General features: G+C 37.9%; 1 protein-coding gene across 3 annotated transcripts; it reads right to left on the bottom strand.

The window, feature by feature from the left end:
• Positions 1–1,203: 1,203 nt before the first annotated feature.
• LOC132401996 (centromere protein R-like) lies at positions 1,204–15,298 on the bottom strand. Of its 3 annotated transcripts, none has more exons than XM_059984414.1 (7): positions 15,250–15,298; positions 11,727–11,757; positions 11,500–11,623; positions 8,122–8,191; positions 7,590–7,668; positions 6,351–6,444; positions 1,204–5,470 (listed from the first exon to the last, which is right to left on the bottom strand). In XM_059984414.1, exons 1-7 carry the CDS (start codon positions 15,291–15,293, stop codon positions 5,421–5,423), a joined length of 492 nt encoding a protein of 163 aa, XP_059840397.1. In that variant the 5' UTR covers positions 15,294–15,298; the 3' UTR covers positions 1,204–5,420. The 3 variants fall into 3 exon arrangements, with proteins under 3 accessions (XP_059840397.1, XP_059840400.1, XP_059840399.1); XM_059984417.1 differs by having other exon boundaries at positions 15,246–15,292; XM_059984416.1 differs by having other exon boundaries at positions 11,500–11,644; positions 15,250–15,279.
• Positions 15,299–15,311: the final 13 nt, after the last annotated feature.

Below are 15,311 nucleotides of genomic sequence, written 5' to 3'. Positions count from 1 at the left end.
CTTTACACTCTCTCTATAGTATCCACATCCTTTCTGTAATGAGGTGACCAGAACTGAACACAGTACTCCAAGTGGGGTCTGACCAAGGTCTTATATAGCTGTAAAATTACCTCATGGCTCCTGAACTCAATCTCATGGTTGATGAATGCTAACACACCATACGCCTTCTTAACACTGTCAACCTGCACAGCAGCTTTGAGTGTCCTATTGACATGGACCCCAAGATCTCTCAGATCTTCCACTGCCAAGAGAGTTACCATTGTATTATATTCTATCTTCAAATTGGACCTGCCAAAATGAACCACTTCACACTTACCTGGGTTGAAGTCCATCTCCCACATCTCAGCCCAGTTCTGTATCCTATCAATGTCCCTCTGTAACCTCTGACAACCCTTCAGACTATCCACAAAACCCCCAACCTTGTATCATCAGCAAACTTACTAAACCACGCCTTCTACTTTCTCATCCAGGTCATTTATAAAAATTACAAAGAGGAGTTGTCCCAGAACAGATCCCTACGGAACACCACTGGTCACTGACCTCCATGCAGAATACGAACCATCTACAACCACCCTTTGCCTTCTGTGGGCAAGCCAACTCTAGATCTACAAAGCAGTCTCTTTGGATCCCATGCCTCCCTACTTACTGAAGAAGCCTTGCAGGGGAACCTTATCAAATGCCTTGCTGAAATCCACATACACTACATCCACTGCCCTACCTTCATCAATGTGTTTTCTTACATCCTCAAAAAATTCAATCAGGTTCGTAAGGCATGATCTGCCCTTGACAAAGCCATGCTGACTATCCCTAATCAGATTATGTTGCTCGAAATGCTCATAAATCCTGCCTCTCAGGATCTTCTCCAACAACTTGCCCACCACTGAAGTCAGACTCCCTAGTCCATAATTTCTTACAATTACAGGAGCAGCAAATTCTTCTGGTGTTGTGGTTAAAATTCCTCTCACAATTAATAACAAAACACAAATTAATATCTTATCAAGCTGCTGTATATATAAACCTGCAATGTTTCAAAAATGATTTGAAAATGTAGAGTAAGCTCTCAAATGTTGAGACTAAATCATGTTTACAAACTGATTCACAGTCTTATGGAAATTAATAGGTTTGGTAAGAAACTAAATCAATCTATTACTGTGCCTAATAATATTCCTAATAAGAAGCTATGATATGAAGGCAATATTTGCAATCTGCAGTAGGAAAGGTTTTATTAATTCAAGAATCACACAATGGAAATATTTTTTGGTACTGGTAGTAAGCTATCCTCTGAGGGATATAATTTTTTTTTAAAAACAATATACTTAATTCAAAAATAAAATTATTTACAATGAACCATTCAATGACATTCAATCTGTTACATACGTTTCCTCTAATTCTGTACATTTCCATATTTTCAACCACAAATTAGTACCTTCAACTTTTTTTGCAAAATACGAGCTTGGCTAAAGTTTTCAAAGCTTATTTTCAGTTATCCCAGGCCGGTTCTTATGTTAATTGTGAGAGATTACTTGTCAAGTATAGTAGAGTGTGCATCAGATTTTTTTTTGCCAAATCAGACAACAGAGAATAAGATTGTTTGTTTACACTCATTATACTATCTAATGAAGATCAGATTTATTTACAATTTTAGATAATTCACTGAAGCAGGAAGGAGATTGGTTTGTTCTTTACCACAGTAGGCAAGTTTTATCAGGCACTACTGATTGGGAAAGAATCTCTGTTTATGGAGTGCTATACAATATCTATAGTGAATGGCTCAAGAATAAGAAATCTGAGTTTCCATCGAAGTCCTAGCAATTGCTTTAAAGCAGTCAAGCAAAAATATTATTACATATTTGGTTTTGAAATGCTTAAAGAGAAAAGCTTATTAGAAAAACACGACTTTTGTCGGTATTTACAGATATTATAAAGGAAAAAGTTCTAGTCAAACTCAAAAGTCTTACGGTGGATAAGTCACCTGGAGCAGATGGACTACATCCCAGAATCCTGAGAGAGGTTGCTAAAGAAATAACTGATGCGTTGGTCATGATCTTACAGAAATCACTTGATTCTGGCATGGTCCCGGAGGACTGGAAAATGGCAAATATCACTTCACTGTTTAAGAAGGGAGGAAGGCAAAAGAAAGGTAATTATAGGCCAGGATACTCGGAGACTAATGATAAAATAAGTCAAAGCCAGCATGGTTTCTGGAAAGGGAAATCCTGCCTGACAAACTGTTAGAATTCCTTGAGGCAGTAACAAGCAGATGGACAAAGGAGAGGCAGTGGATGTCATTAACTTGGATTTTCCGAAGGCGTTTGATAAGATGCCACACATGAGGCTGCCTAACAAGGTAAAATCCTATGGCAATACAGGAAATGGATATGGAATGGTATGGATAGAGGAATGACTGATAGGCAGGAGGCAGCGTGGGAATATACAGGGCCTTTTCTGTTTGGCTACAGGTGACCAGTGGTGTTCCTCAGGGGTCAGTATTGGGACCACTGGAATTTAGAAGAATAAGTGGGGATCTCATTGAAACCTACAGAACATTTAAAGGACTAAATAGGGTGAATGTGGAGAGGATGTTTCCTATGGTGGGGGAATCCAGAACTAGAGGACACAGCCTCAAAATTGAGGGGTGACCTTTTAGAACAGAGGTAAGGAGGAATTTTTTTTTTAGCCAGAGAGTAGTGAATCTGTGGAATGCTCTGCCACAGACTGCGGTGGAGGAGTAGTCCATTATATCAGTAGTTGATCATTTCCTGATCGGTCAGGGCATCAAAGGATATGGTGAGAAGGCAGGTGTATGGATTTGAGTGGGATCCAGGATCAACCATGATGGAATGGTGGAGCAGACTCGATGGGCTGAATAACCTAATTCTGCTCCTATGTCTTATTGTTTTATGGACAATTCCAAAGTCCATATTGATCTGGTGGCTTTCCCAGTGGCAGTGATAAGACATTCTGATCCCAAAAGAGAATGGATGTGAAAGGCAGTCATTTACTTGGGTTGTTTTTCTCTGTGAGATGTTTCAAATGCAAAGAAAATCATTAGCTGGCAAAAGAAGACTCTAACAAGAAAAAGACACCAAAGCCTCCTGCATTGCATGTAAACAACTCCTAAGTTTGTATAGAGGAAGTGTATTCTATTAACCCTTAATCAGATTAGGGAAAGCACTTGAATTATTACCAAGGGAGATAAGATTACAGCCCCAACATTGGCAAATGGGATTGGAGATAGGTACAAGGATGGTGTGGAAATGGTGGGCTGAAGGGCCTGTTTACTGTGCTTGATGGCAATGACTTTAAATGTTGCATGAATTAAGATTTATCTCCAGGTTGTTTCACCAATCAAAGGAACTAGTTTTACCAATAAACTCAAGGAATCAGCCATTTTGAATCATAAATAAACAGATGATTTGGGATCAAAAGAAAAAAATTCCAATTTTTGATTGCTTCTTCCAAACCAGGAGTGATTATCCTGCAATCATCAACAAATGGGACCTTATAAGTTTAACTTAAGCACAAAAATGAAGAAAAGGGGGAATGAATCCAGACAAGAGAAAAAGATGGCTGGCTAGATTTAGCAGAGTTATTGAAAAAATGGACAAAGATAGATTGACTAAAGGTTCTTAGTCGGTAAAGGCAATTTTACTAAGCTGGTTTAGAAAAAATAGACCAAAACACCTGCTTGAAGGCAAATCATTGTCAGGGCCATGGGAGGCTTTCAATGAGAAGATGTTGAGACCCACAACCAAGAAAAGAATTCCCAATTCTAGATGCCCATGGGCATTAACAGACAGGTAAAGTATAAGAGGACAGACAATGAGCACAGTGCTGCAGAACACTTGAAAGTACAGGGGTGAAATTGAGAAGTTAGGAATACAGTATAAAGAGGTGAATGGAAAAAATAATGGTAGAAAAAATCAAGGCAAACCCTGATATGCTCTCTACATACATGAAGGAAAAGAATATGTTATTTTTATATGCTGCAGCTGAAGTTCAAGTGTGGATGCAAATACTGTTTCAAGGTGCCAATAAAAGATTTGGCTTCATAATGTAAAGTAGAATACAAAAAAGTTGGGCTATTAAGCAGGTGAAACTTTGACTTTGCCAGATCTAGAATGTTACAGTAATGAGAGAATAAGCAATTTTCCTTTGGAACAAAGAGTAAGGGGAAATTTAATTAAGGAGTGTAAAACTACAGAGCTCTAGATAAGAAAAACAGAAAGGACCCATTTCCCATCAGTAGAGTACTTAGTTACTCAAGGACTAAGATGTAAATTAGTAGAGGACTAAGGAAAAAATTGTATCACACGGTAAATTTTTGGGAACTGGAATTCACATCTGAACAGGTAGTGGAAGCAGAAATCATCTCCAGTCCTGGAAACATCTTCATAAATCTTCTTTGCACCTAGTGTAGTGCCATTTTATTCTTCCTTTAACGTGACAAACATAACCATGCACAGCATTCCAGCTATGGCGTAAATGACTTTTGTTAAGTTTGAGCATGACCTCCCATTCTTGTATTTGATGCATGGATGAATGAGAAAACCATGAGGGTGGGGACAAGGCTATAGACAAAGAACTTGGAACTGAGATAAAGCAAAAGTTTGTATTTGGCCTGCATAGAAATGAGCAAAATGATCTTCTCTTGTGCAATTAGTTTCTATGATTCTAGTAGATACTTGTGCAAGTGGATGATAAAAATTATTGTTTTAACATAAGATAATCAGAATCCCATTTGTCAGGGGAGTACTAGACTGGACTTGTGGAGAGCACAAAATAAAGCAATCCTATTCTAGGTGACTATGGAAACAATACTTTTGAAATACACTCTAGATTAATTACTATCAAAGACAGGGATACTCGCATTGCGTGCACCTCAGAATAGAACAACCTTATTTTGTAACAAATAGGTGAACTAAACTTGAACAGTCAGGGGGTTCTTAGCATACAATGTATGTGAAATCATTAGGAAAGGGAAAATGGTTCAGTTAGACCTTGTAGCATCTGTGGAAAGAGAATGTTAACATTTCAGATTGAAAACCCTTTATCAGTTCTGAAACATTAACTCAGTTTTGTTTTCTCTTATTAGATTTCCAGCATCTGCAGTTTTGATTTCTGAAGAATGTTTCACTTCAATCTGAATGATAGTTAGAAAAGATGTTTCAAATGTTGATCCTAATTGACACTTCTTTTAAAAAATAAAATTGATATTTTAATTTAACTATACTGCATATAAGATTATTTCAGGAGTATCCCTTTGGAGACAGTACACATGAAATTCATTTTATTGTAAAGCATTTTAACAAACTACAATTTTAAGAAAAAAGATTATTAATACATCACAAAGAACAGCTATGCAGGTTTGAATGATAGTGAAAAAATGTATTAAAACGTGAATTTGAAGATTTGCAGTTTCATCTCTCCTGAACTTTAGCAGTTCTTTTGCTTCTTTCAACTTGTGCCACTGCAACAAAAACAATAATGTATTATCATAATCTGCACTGGAACTTCACACGTTTTCGGTAAGAATTAGCATTGAATACAGAGATGATTTAGCTGATGCCTGTGAAATCATGCCTCAAGTGACCAATGAATCTCCAGGTAGTTCAATCATGAAGTGGAAAAAAATCCAATCAATGGGTGCCCATTGGTACCAACCCCAAGTTAATCTTCACTTAACATTTATGGATAATCTCTCTAGATCACTCAAGGTCAAAAGTATATTATTTTTCTCCTTTATCCAGAATATGCAAAATGAAATATATCATTTTCACAATACTTTGCTCCAAAATTAATTCATTTGGAGCAAGTGTAGATATCATTGAATCATTGTTTCTTTTTGCTATCCATCCATACCTCTCTAGTTTAGGAATCATTTCCCTAGGCTTGATATTTTGAACCACTTGATCATACTTATTTAGAAAATAATATGAAGATACTCTCTCATCTTTACTCCCACTATAATCCCTTACATTGTGGTTTGCCTAACCACTAATGTTAGTGAAATCAATAAAACATGATTATATGCAGAAACGGTCAGTCCTGTGCCACTGCACTAACCCGCACTCTAACTTGCTATTATTACAATATTATTACAATATCTTGTTCAATTAGTAACTTATTTTCAAAAATAATCTGAAAAAAGAGGCTTCAATTGTACTATGTATAAGGCAACATCTGTACACAATGGCTATGTTTTTTTCTCATCTGTTCCCAATTCAGTTGCAAAGTAAGTCATTCCTATTCCCTGACATTAGATATTTGTCAACAAATACAAGTAGTACAAGTTATCCTACAGTTAACACAGGATTCTGAAATTTGGAAAACAAAACTCTGATACTTACTAAGTTCCCTGTTTCTGCAGAGTTCAGTGGCTAAGTCACTTGACTTGTTCCAGGCACCAATGATATACCCAAACTCTTTAGTGTTCTCTAAAGCCTGAAATAATAGCAAGTGACAAGCTTGTTGCATAACCAACAAAACCTATAAATAACATGGGGACATATTTTAAAAAACTACATAACTTTGTATCAACAAACTCCTTCAGCAATGTCTATTATTGCTCTTGCTTGGTTTATAAATCTACACGAGTTGACATAGAGATTTGTCACTCTTCAAAAGACTGCACACAGATACTGACCTTGAATCATAAAGTACAGTATTCTGAATTTACTTAGACGACTCGTGTATGTGTTGGGGGAGGGATGTTTAAAGGAAATGGGCAGGATAAGTTATGGGTGGGGTAAAAAGTTGTGGGTACCTAAGGGTGGTGGCAGGCAGAATGGAGGCATTCAGACAGGCACATGGATGTGCAGGGTTTGGAGGGATATGTAGCATGTGCACGCAGATGGAATTAGTCTAACTTAGCATGATGGTCAAAACAGATTTCATGGGTTGAAGTATTATTCCTGGGCTGTATTTTTGTATATTTTATGGTTCTAGTTTACTCCTTAAATCAATAATAAACTATCAGGAGACATAATTCACACACAGGAACAAAATCAGCTTATAGTAGCAATAGGCATATCCAAAAGTTGCGTTTCAGGAATCACACAATTGCTCTTATCTTCAGCTGTGCCACTAAATAACTCTGAGAGATTAAAGGTTTTCTTCAAAACTGAACAAAGAATCAATCTGACTAGATCTGTATATACATAATAAATGGGTTGTGCAATTCTGGCAAAAATTGAAGATGAAAAATTGTGATTATTTATAGTGTGCTTGTTGCTCCAAAGATGTTGTGTTTTCACAGTTCTGATATTTCTAAAGACTTATGAAATCTCCGACAAATAAAGGTCTCTGAAAGATAAAAGTACTGCCGATCAAGTTGTGCATTGTATAACCGCTGCCAGGCACTGAACAAATCCATTACCTGTACTTTCTGAAAGATGGAAATTTACAAAACAGGAATCATGGGGTTGCAGCACTTTAGGTTACAAAACTGTGTTTAGCAGAAAAAGTAATTTGATTATGAATGATTGTCAATTCTACCCCAAGAGCAACTAGTGAAGAAACATGCAGAGAAATATGGCAACATTTTAAATGTGTTATTAATTATTTTTAATCATATAATCCATACTAACCTTCAAAGCACTCAGTTTCTCTCTGATTGACTGGATAACCAAGACAGACTTCTCCACCTTTGACCTTAATATATTTAATCTACGTTAAAAGAAACAATCCCAATTAGAACATGTATAAGAAATCACTACCTAGCAATTCATGTATATTTATAATACTTTTTATGTTAAGAATTGGATGAATTTTTGAAAAGGAAGAATATACAAATGTGCAGGGAAAGATATAAAAAGGATTATAGTGGACAGCTCTAGTTGTCCCTTGACATCATGTCCGTAACCTGTATCATCTGTAATTTTTATAAATAACGGATTTGAAATCTTGCACATGTAATCATCACTTTTAGTTTGTTACACTTTGGCTGTTCTTTTCAGTGTATTCTAATGTTCTGAGTGATAACATCAACACATTCCTATTACATATCATCTTAAAAGTATATTTAGGTGGTATATTAATTTTCCCCAGAGTGTTGGATTGCTAAGCATAGCCTTTCTTCCACTTAGCAACAGGAGGCTTCCTGTTGATTCAGTGACTCACTCTTTCTGGTCTGAATTCAGCTGCCCTCTTGTGGATACCATTGTCTTCTCTGTATGCAACTCTGGAGCATCTGTAAGACAACATAAAATGCCAACTTTTCAAATTGATCTTTGGAAAGTATTGTAGGCCTGTTGAATACACAATAATTTAATTTCCCAAATGTTCTTGTTTGATTGATCCATCTTTTGTGAAAAGGAAGAATGAGTAAATGACATGACCCTATGACCTGGCCAATGCTCTTCTAAAATTGCCTTTCGTAAACACTCAAGACATGATTAGTATCCATGTTTTCTCTCCACCCAAACAATTGAACATTTGGCTTAAAATCAGTTTGCCTGGTAGTGCGGGAAGTAGTGCATAATAATCAGAGTCAAAATCAGGTTTAACATTGCTGGCATAAGTCATAAAATTTGTTTTTTTGAGGCAGCAGTACATTACAAAACATAATAATAAAAAGTATAAGCTATAATCAATCTGTGTGTGTGTATGTATATGTGTGTATATATATATATATATATATATCTATACATTAGTAGTGCAAAAAGAGAAGGAAAAAATCAGTGTCCATGAGTTCACTGTCCATTGAGAAATCTGATGGTGGAAGGGAAGAAACTGTTGAGTGTGTGTCTTCAGGCTCCTGTATCTCCTCCTTGATGGTAGCAATGGGAAGAGGGCATGTCCTTGGTGATGGGGGTCCTTAATGATGGATTGCTACTTTTTTGAAGAATCACCTTTTAAAGGTGTCCTGGATGCTGGCGAGATTAGAGCCCACAATGGAGCTGGCTAAGTTTACGACTTTCTGCAGCTTTTTCCAATTTTGTGCAATGGCCCCTCCATATCAAATGATGATAAAACCAGTTAGACTGCTCTCCACAGTACATCTGCAGAAATTTGCAAGTATCTTTGGTGACATACCAGTTTTCTTCAAACTTTTGAAACATAGCCACTGCCTTGCCTTCTTTGTAGTTCCATCAATATGTTGGGCCCAGGAACCTGAAACTGCTCAGCCTTTCTACTGCTAATCCCTCAATGAGGACTGGTGTGTGATGCCTTGACTTCCCCTTCCTAAAGTCCATGGTCAATTCCTTGGTCTTACTGACACTGGGTGCAAGGTTGTTGTTGCAACACCACTCAACCAGATGATTTACCTCGCTCCTGTGCACCTCACTGCACCAGTCAGAATGTAACTTCAGGTCAGGGTTTTCAAAAGAACCTTGAAAAGTAAAAATAAGAGATATCAAAGACAGAAATAGAGCTGTTTCCGAAGATGCAAAGGAGTCGCCGTTTAGTGCCATCTTGACTTTGTTCCGCCCTCCTCAGTCAATTGTGCAGGTGATCCAAGGCCAAGTGGTGAATGCTAGTGTAAATGTATCTGCTGTAAACCTATTGTGGCGATACGTCCAAGTCCTTGCTTAGGCAGGAGTTGATTCTAGCTGTGACCAATGTCTCAAAGCACTTCATTACAGTAGATGTGAGTGCTAATGGGCAAGTTGTTGAGGCAGTTCTTCTTGGACACAGGTATGATTGTTACCCTTTTAAAGCAAGTGGGAACCTCCGACTGCAGCACTGAGAGATTGAAGATGTCCTTGCACACTCCCACCAGTTGGATGGCACAAGTCTTCAGAGTCCTGATGCCTTGCAAAGGTTCACCCTCTTCAAAGATGTTCTTATGTCAGCCTCTGTGATACAGATCTCAGGGTCACTAGATGCTACAGGGATTTACACAGGAGCAGTTTTATTCTCCCTTTCAAAGCAGGTATAACATGCATTGAGCTCATTGAAGAGTGAAGCATTACAGCCATTCACAATGTTAGATTTCACTTTGTAGGAAGTAATGGGCTGCAAACCTTGCCAGAGCTGATGTGCATCCAATTCTAACTCTAACCTCAATCAGAATGTTTTTTTTTTGCCCTTAAAATAGCTTTCTGTAGGTCGTACCTGGACTTACTGTATAGTTCTGGATCACTGATCTTGAATTCCACAGATGTAGCCCTCAAAGACTACGAATCGCCTGGTTCATCCACGGCTTTTCGGTATATGTGGTATATTCTTGAAGGCACACATTCACCCACGCAGGTCTTGATGAAGTCAGTGACAACTGTGGTGTTATTAATTCACACTCAAAAATGAATCTATGAATATTATCCAGTTCACCAACTCAAAGCAGTCCTGTAAGCACTCCTCCATCTGCTTTGACCATACCTTCTTGGTCCTCACCATTAGTGCTGTGGGCTTTAATGTCTCCCTATATGCCAGGAGTAGAAGTACAGTCAAGTGATCAGATGTTCCCAAGTTCAGGCATCAGATGGCACAGTTCTTGATGGTGATATCACAGTGGTCATATATTGACTGCTCTGGTTCCACAGATTTTATGTTGGTGGTAGTTGTTCACAGACTTCTTCAAGCTGGCCTGGTTGAAATCCCCCCACAATGTTAGGGAAGGCATCAGGGTGCCTTATTTTGTGGCTGCTGTTTATGTTGCTCAGCTCCTCCAGCACCTGCCTGAAATTGGCCTGAGGTGGAAGGTACACCACTACCAGATAAAACAGACAACAGTTAACCACTAGATATTTCAGATTGGGTGAGCAGGACTAAGAAAGGACATGACTGAGGAATATAAAATTGAGGGATTAAAACAAGAAATATCTCCCCTCAACGGAGGTGATTAAAATTAGAAGACATAGATTTAGGCCTGAAGAGCTACAGGGGATCTGATTTTTTTTAACCTAGAGACTGGTGAGGATATGGAATACACTGCCTGAGACAGTAGAACAGTCACTGAGAGAATTTAAGAAGTAACTGGAAGTACTTGATGGCTTAGGCATAGAAGGCTCTGGGCCAAGTGCTGGAAGATGGGATTAAAATGGATTGGCGGCCACTGGTTGCTATGGATGTGGTGAGTTGAATGTCCTGTTTTCATTCTCTATGTCTCATAGTTGAAACAGATGACATCAGAGGCTTGCATATAAATCATAGTAGTTCAGATATTGAAAGTGTAGAAAATTAAAGTATAAATGTATTCTCTTCAGCATAGCATTTTCACATTGAATCATATTTTTACACCCATCATAAAGTATAAATTTGCATTTTTATGTTTAATCAACATTGTTTTCCTTTTGCAGTCTTCCTTACATTTATTGAGACTATTAAATTACCATAACTTTGTATGCATTTTCCATTATGAATATTTCTGAAATTATCGTCAACTATGTGGATTACAACTAGTTTTGTAAAGCAATTTGTTTGTACAATAATGACTCAACAAAACTGGAACACCAATTATACACAATAGAAAGTAACAAAAATGAGTAAACACTGAACAATGTAGTTGAATAACAGATTAAGTAAAATTAGTGACCAAATATATTATGCATTTACCGGAGTATGTCCTAAAATGAGAACCCCTGGGAGTATAAGGACTAAGTCGCTGTGTTCCAGTGACTGGCGAAAACATTTCCTTGGAAATCTTGGGTTTCTTCTTACATGGTGTTTTCTCTACTTCCTGCAGAAATATATAAAAAAACTGGCCTCTAGACACAATAATTCCTTTTGTTTCATTAAAGGAAGTATTTTCAAATTTTCACTTCCCCTTTTTTAACACTTACCCCTTTTTCTAACTGGAGAGACCGTTTAACTCTAAAATATTAAAACAAATAGGATTTGTTAAAAACGGAAACAAATAAGCAACTTCTAAACACCAGGTCTAATATAATTTCTTATTCCAATGTTGTCTACATTTTGATTGTATTACTATATTAGCTACAGTATATGAGATGATTTTTCTCATGTTCAGCGGCACAGGTTGCTTTTCAATTTAACAATATACCTTCAGTAAGCTCACCCAACATCCATTGAAAGATATTCTCATATTATCCAAAATAGAGTTTCTAAATGAGTACAAAATCAGACAATGTATCAATACGCTGTTTGGCAGTTAAAGGTTACAGACCAATGATCTAGTTCTTCTGATGTCCATTCATGTACACAGAACAAACAGCCAGGCAAAACATCAGTCCCATCTCTGCTTCTGAACATAAGTTCATGATTAACACTGTAGCCCATGGATTCTTCATCCCCCTTGCAAAAAGATGAGGTTGGTTTGACAGATGAATAATTGAGTTTAATTATTGATTAAATGACCTAATAGGACTCTGACAACAATCAATTGCAGCTGATTAATTGAAATATTTTTATGCTTAAAATTAATGACTGACCTTTCATTGATCCACTGACATCAAATCTGGCTTTGTCATTTAATGATCCTGTTTCACATCACATCAGCAACATTGTTGTAATAACAAAACAATTTTTTGCAGGTTTGGGAATGAAGAATCAATACAACAATCAGATTAGCCATGATCTTATTATTGCTGTGCAAGCTTGAGAGACTGAGTAGCCGAGAATAAATCTATGTGTTCCAGTGTATGTTCAAATCATCATCCAATCAGTACTAATTAAGAAGCTTCAAAACCTGCTACACATGACTATGTGGCTAGGCACAGCACACACACCCATAAATTTGCTGATGGTACCACTGTTGTTGGCAGAATCTCAGATGGTGAAGAAGAGGAATACAGGAAGGAGACAGATCGGTTGGTTGATTGCTATCAGAACAAAAACCTCGCACTCAATGTCAGCAAAACCAAGAAATTTATTGTGAACTTATACCAGTCCTCACTGAGGGATCAATAGTGGAAACGATGAGCAACTTGAAGTTCTTGGGCATCAGACATCCTGAAGGATCTATCTTGAGCACAACACATTGAAGCAAATCATGGAGAAAGCACGCCAGCCACTATACTTCATTAGTTTATGGGGATCTGGCATGTAATTAAAGATTCTTGCAAATCTCTACGGTGAAGAGCGTTCTGTCTAGTTACATCTCTGCATGATATGGAGATTCCAATACGCAAGATCAAATGAGACATAGTAATTTTTATTCCTGTACTGTATTTTGCATGTGTCAGTGATGATAAACCTGATTCTGATTCATATTCATGCAGCATCTTGAACAAAGATGGATGTTCCCAGGTATGCAAAATGAAGTAAAAATTTGGATACAGAAAGGCTGGCTGGACTGCATGGTCAGAGAAGTGGGTTTTTAAAAGTGTGTTAAATAGCAAAGACAGAAAAATTCCAAGTTATTTGGCTAAAGGTATGTCTGCTAATAGCAAGGAAGAAATGTAGAAAAGGACAGAAAAGGATGTTTCAGCAATAAAAGATTACAGAGATACAGAATCTCTTTTGTTTGAATTTGCAGAAATAAGTTAAAGTGAATTTTTTAGAAATTGATTTGAATTGATTTGATGTTTAGAAATTGAATAGAATGTGATTTGCTGTAGGAGCTCTAAGAGCAAATAATTTTAACCAAGTGTGTTGGGAGAGCAGGGAATCATTGGAAATAAGAAAAAAACATTGATAAAGGTTTCACAACTCATTCAAGAATGAGCCTTTTCTATCTCTTTGACTCTGACCCATCAGTATTAATTTTGTAATATACCTTGGGAAGCATCTTGAGAAATACTTTATTAAAGATGTCATATAAATAGAAGCAATAGCTTTTAGATATTAGCCAAATACCATAGAGGTAGTGAAAGGATAAAAAAAAATGCAGTTTATAGTTGGTACCATCAGCCTGACATAAATATATTGCAAAGTTGAAGCCTAAGACAATGGGATGAGTAAATGTGTACAGTATAACAGCAATCATTTTCAATTGGAGAGGAATCAAAATCAGCTTTATTACCATGACATAGGTTGTGAAATTTGTTTTTTAGCCTCAGCAGTACAGTGCAATACAAAAACATACTGTAAGATAATAAATATAAAAACTAAATAAGTAGTGCAAAATGAAAGCAAAATTGTTAGGCAGCATTCATGAATTGTTCAGATTGGCAGAGAGGAAGATATTGTTGCTCTTCAGCCTCCTTTACCTACCCCAACGTAGTAATGAGAAGACGGATGCTCTAGGCGGTGAATGTCCTTAATGATAGATGTTGCCTTCTTGAGGCATCATATTTTGTAGATGTCCTCAAAGCTTCAAAACCTAGTGCCCATGATTGAGCTGGCCAAGTTTACAACCCTCTGCAGCTTCTTCCAATTCTGCACATTGGCACTCTCAAAAATGGAGTCAGGATGTTCTCCAGGGTACACCTGCCTTAATTTACTAGTCTTCAGTGACATACCAATTCTCCTAATGAAATATAGCTGCTGGCATACTTTCTTCAGTCCTGACGAAGGGTCTCAGTCCAAAACATTGACTGCTCATTTCAACGGATGCTGCCCGACCTGCTGAGTTCATCCAGCTTGTTTGTAGGTGTTGATTTGACCACAGCATCTGCAGTGTACTTTCTTTGTAATTGCATCAGTATGTTGGGCCCAGGATAGACCTTCAGAGACATTGACAACCAGCAACTTGAAGCTGACCCCTGAAGAGGACTGAGGTGTGTTCTCCCAATCGTCCCTTTCCTCAAGTCCATAATCAATTCCGGTCTTACTGATTTTGAGTGCAAGGTGGTTGTTTGACACCGCTCAATCAGCTGATCCAGCTCACTCCTGCACACCTGCTCATCATTATCTGCAATTCTGCCTATAACAGTTGTGTTCTTGGCGAATTTATAGATGCCATTTGAGATGTGCCTAGCCACGCAGTCATGAGTGCAAACAGTAGAACAGCGGGCCATGCATACATCCTTCAAGCTCACCAGTGTTGCATATCAGCGCGGAGATATTAATGGGAGAAGCAGGTGTGCGAAGCAGAGAAGGGAAAGTACATTGAGAACATAGTGGTGCACCTCTCTCTACTGTTCCCCTTCCCCACAGGCCACTTTCTTTACCTCACTCCCACTTTCTCCAGTTACCCCTTCCCCACGATCCCCCCCCAACTCTCCATGCACCACCCCTTTATCCAGCATTCCTTTCTTCATCCATCCTACTCTTCTCTCCTCTCGAACCCACTACTCTCTCTCAGCACCAGTCACCCCAACTTTCCCATTCTTCCTCCGCCTGCCACTCTTTCCCAGTTTCACCCCACTTTCTCCTCTCTTCACTATGCCCCCATCTTCATCCCTCCCCTTTTATTCCGCTTTTACTTCCCTCTTTCCCCTTCACTACCTCAAACTCACTTACGGGCGTTTCGGTTCCATTTTAACATTTTGCGCCACGTGTTGCATTTTTATGTGCCCGGAGTA

Source organism: Hypanus sabinus, chromosome 11 (assembly GCF_030144855.1).
Source record: "Hypanus sabinus isolate sHypSab1 chromosome 11, sHypSab1.hap1, whole genome shotgun sequence".
In the NCBI taxonomy this organism is placed as follows: Eukaryota; Metazoa; Chordata; class Chondrichthyes; order Myliobatiformes; family Dasyatidae; genus Hypanus; species Hypanus sabinus.
The sequence above is the reverse complement of the archived record's forward strand: the minus strand, read 5'-3'. Positions and strand labels throughout refer to the sequence as shown.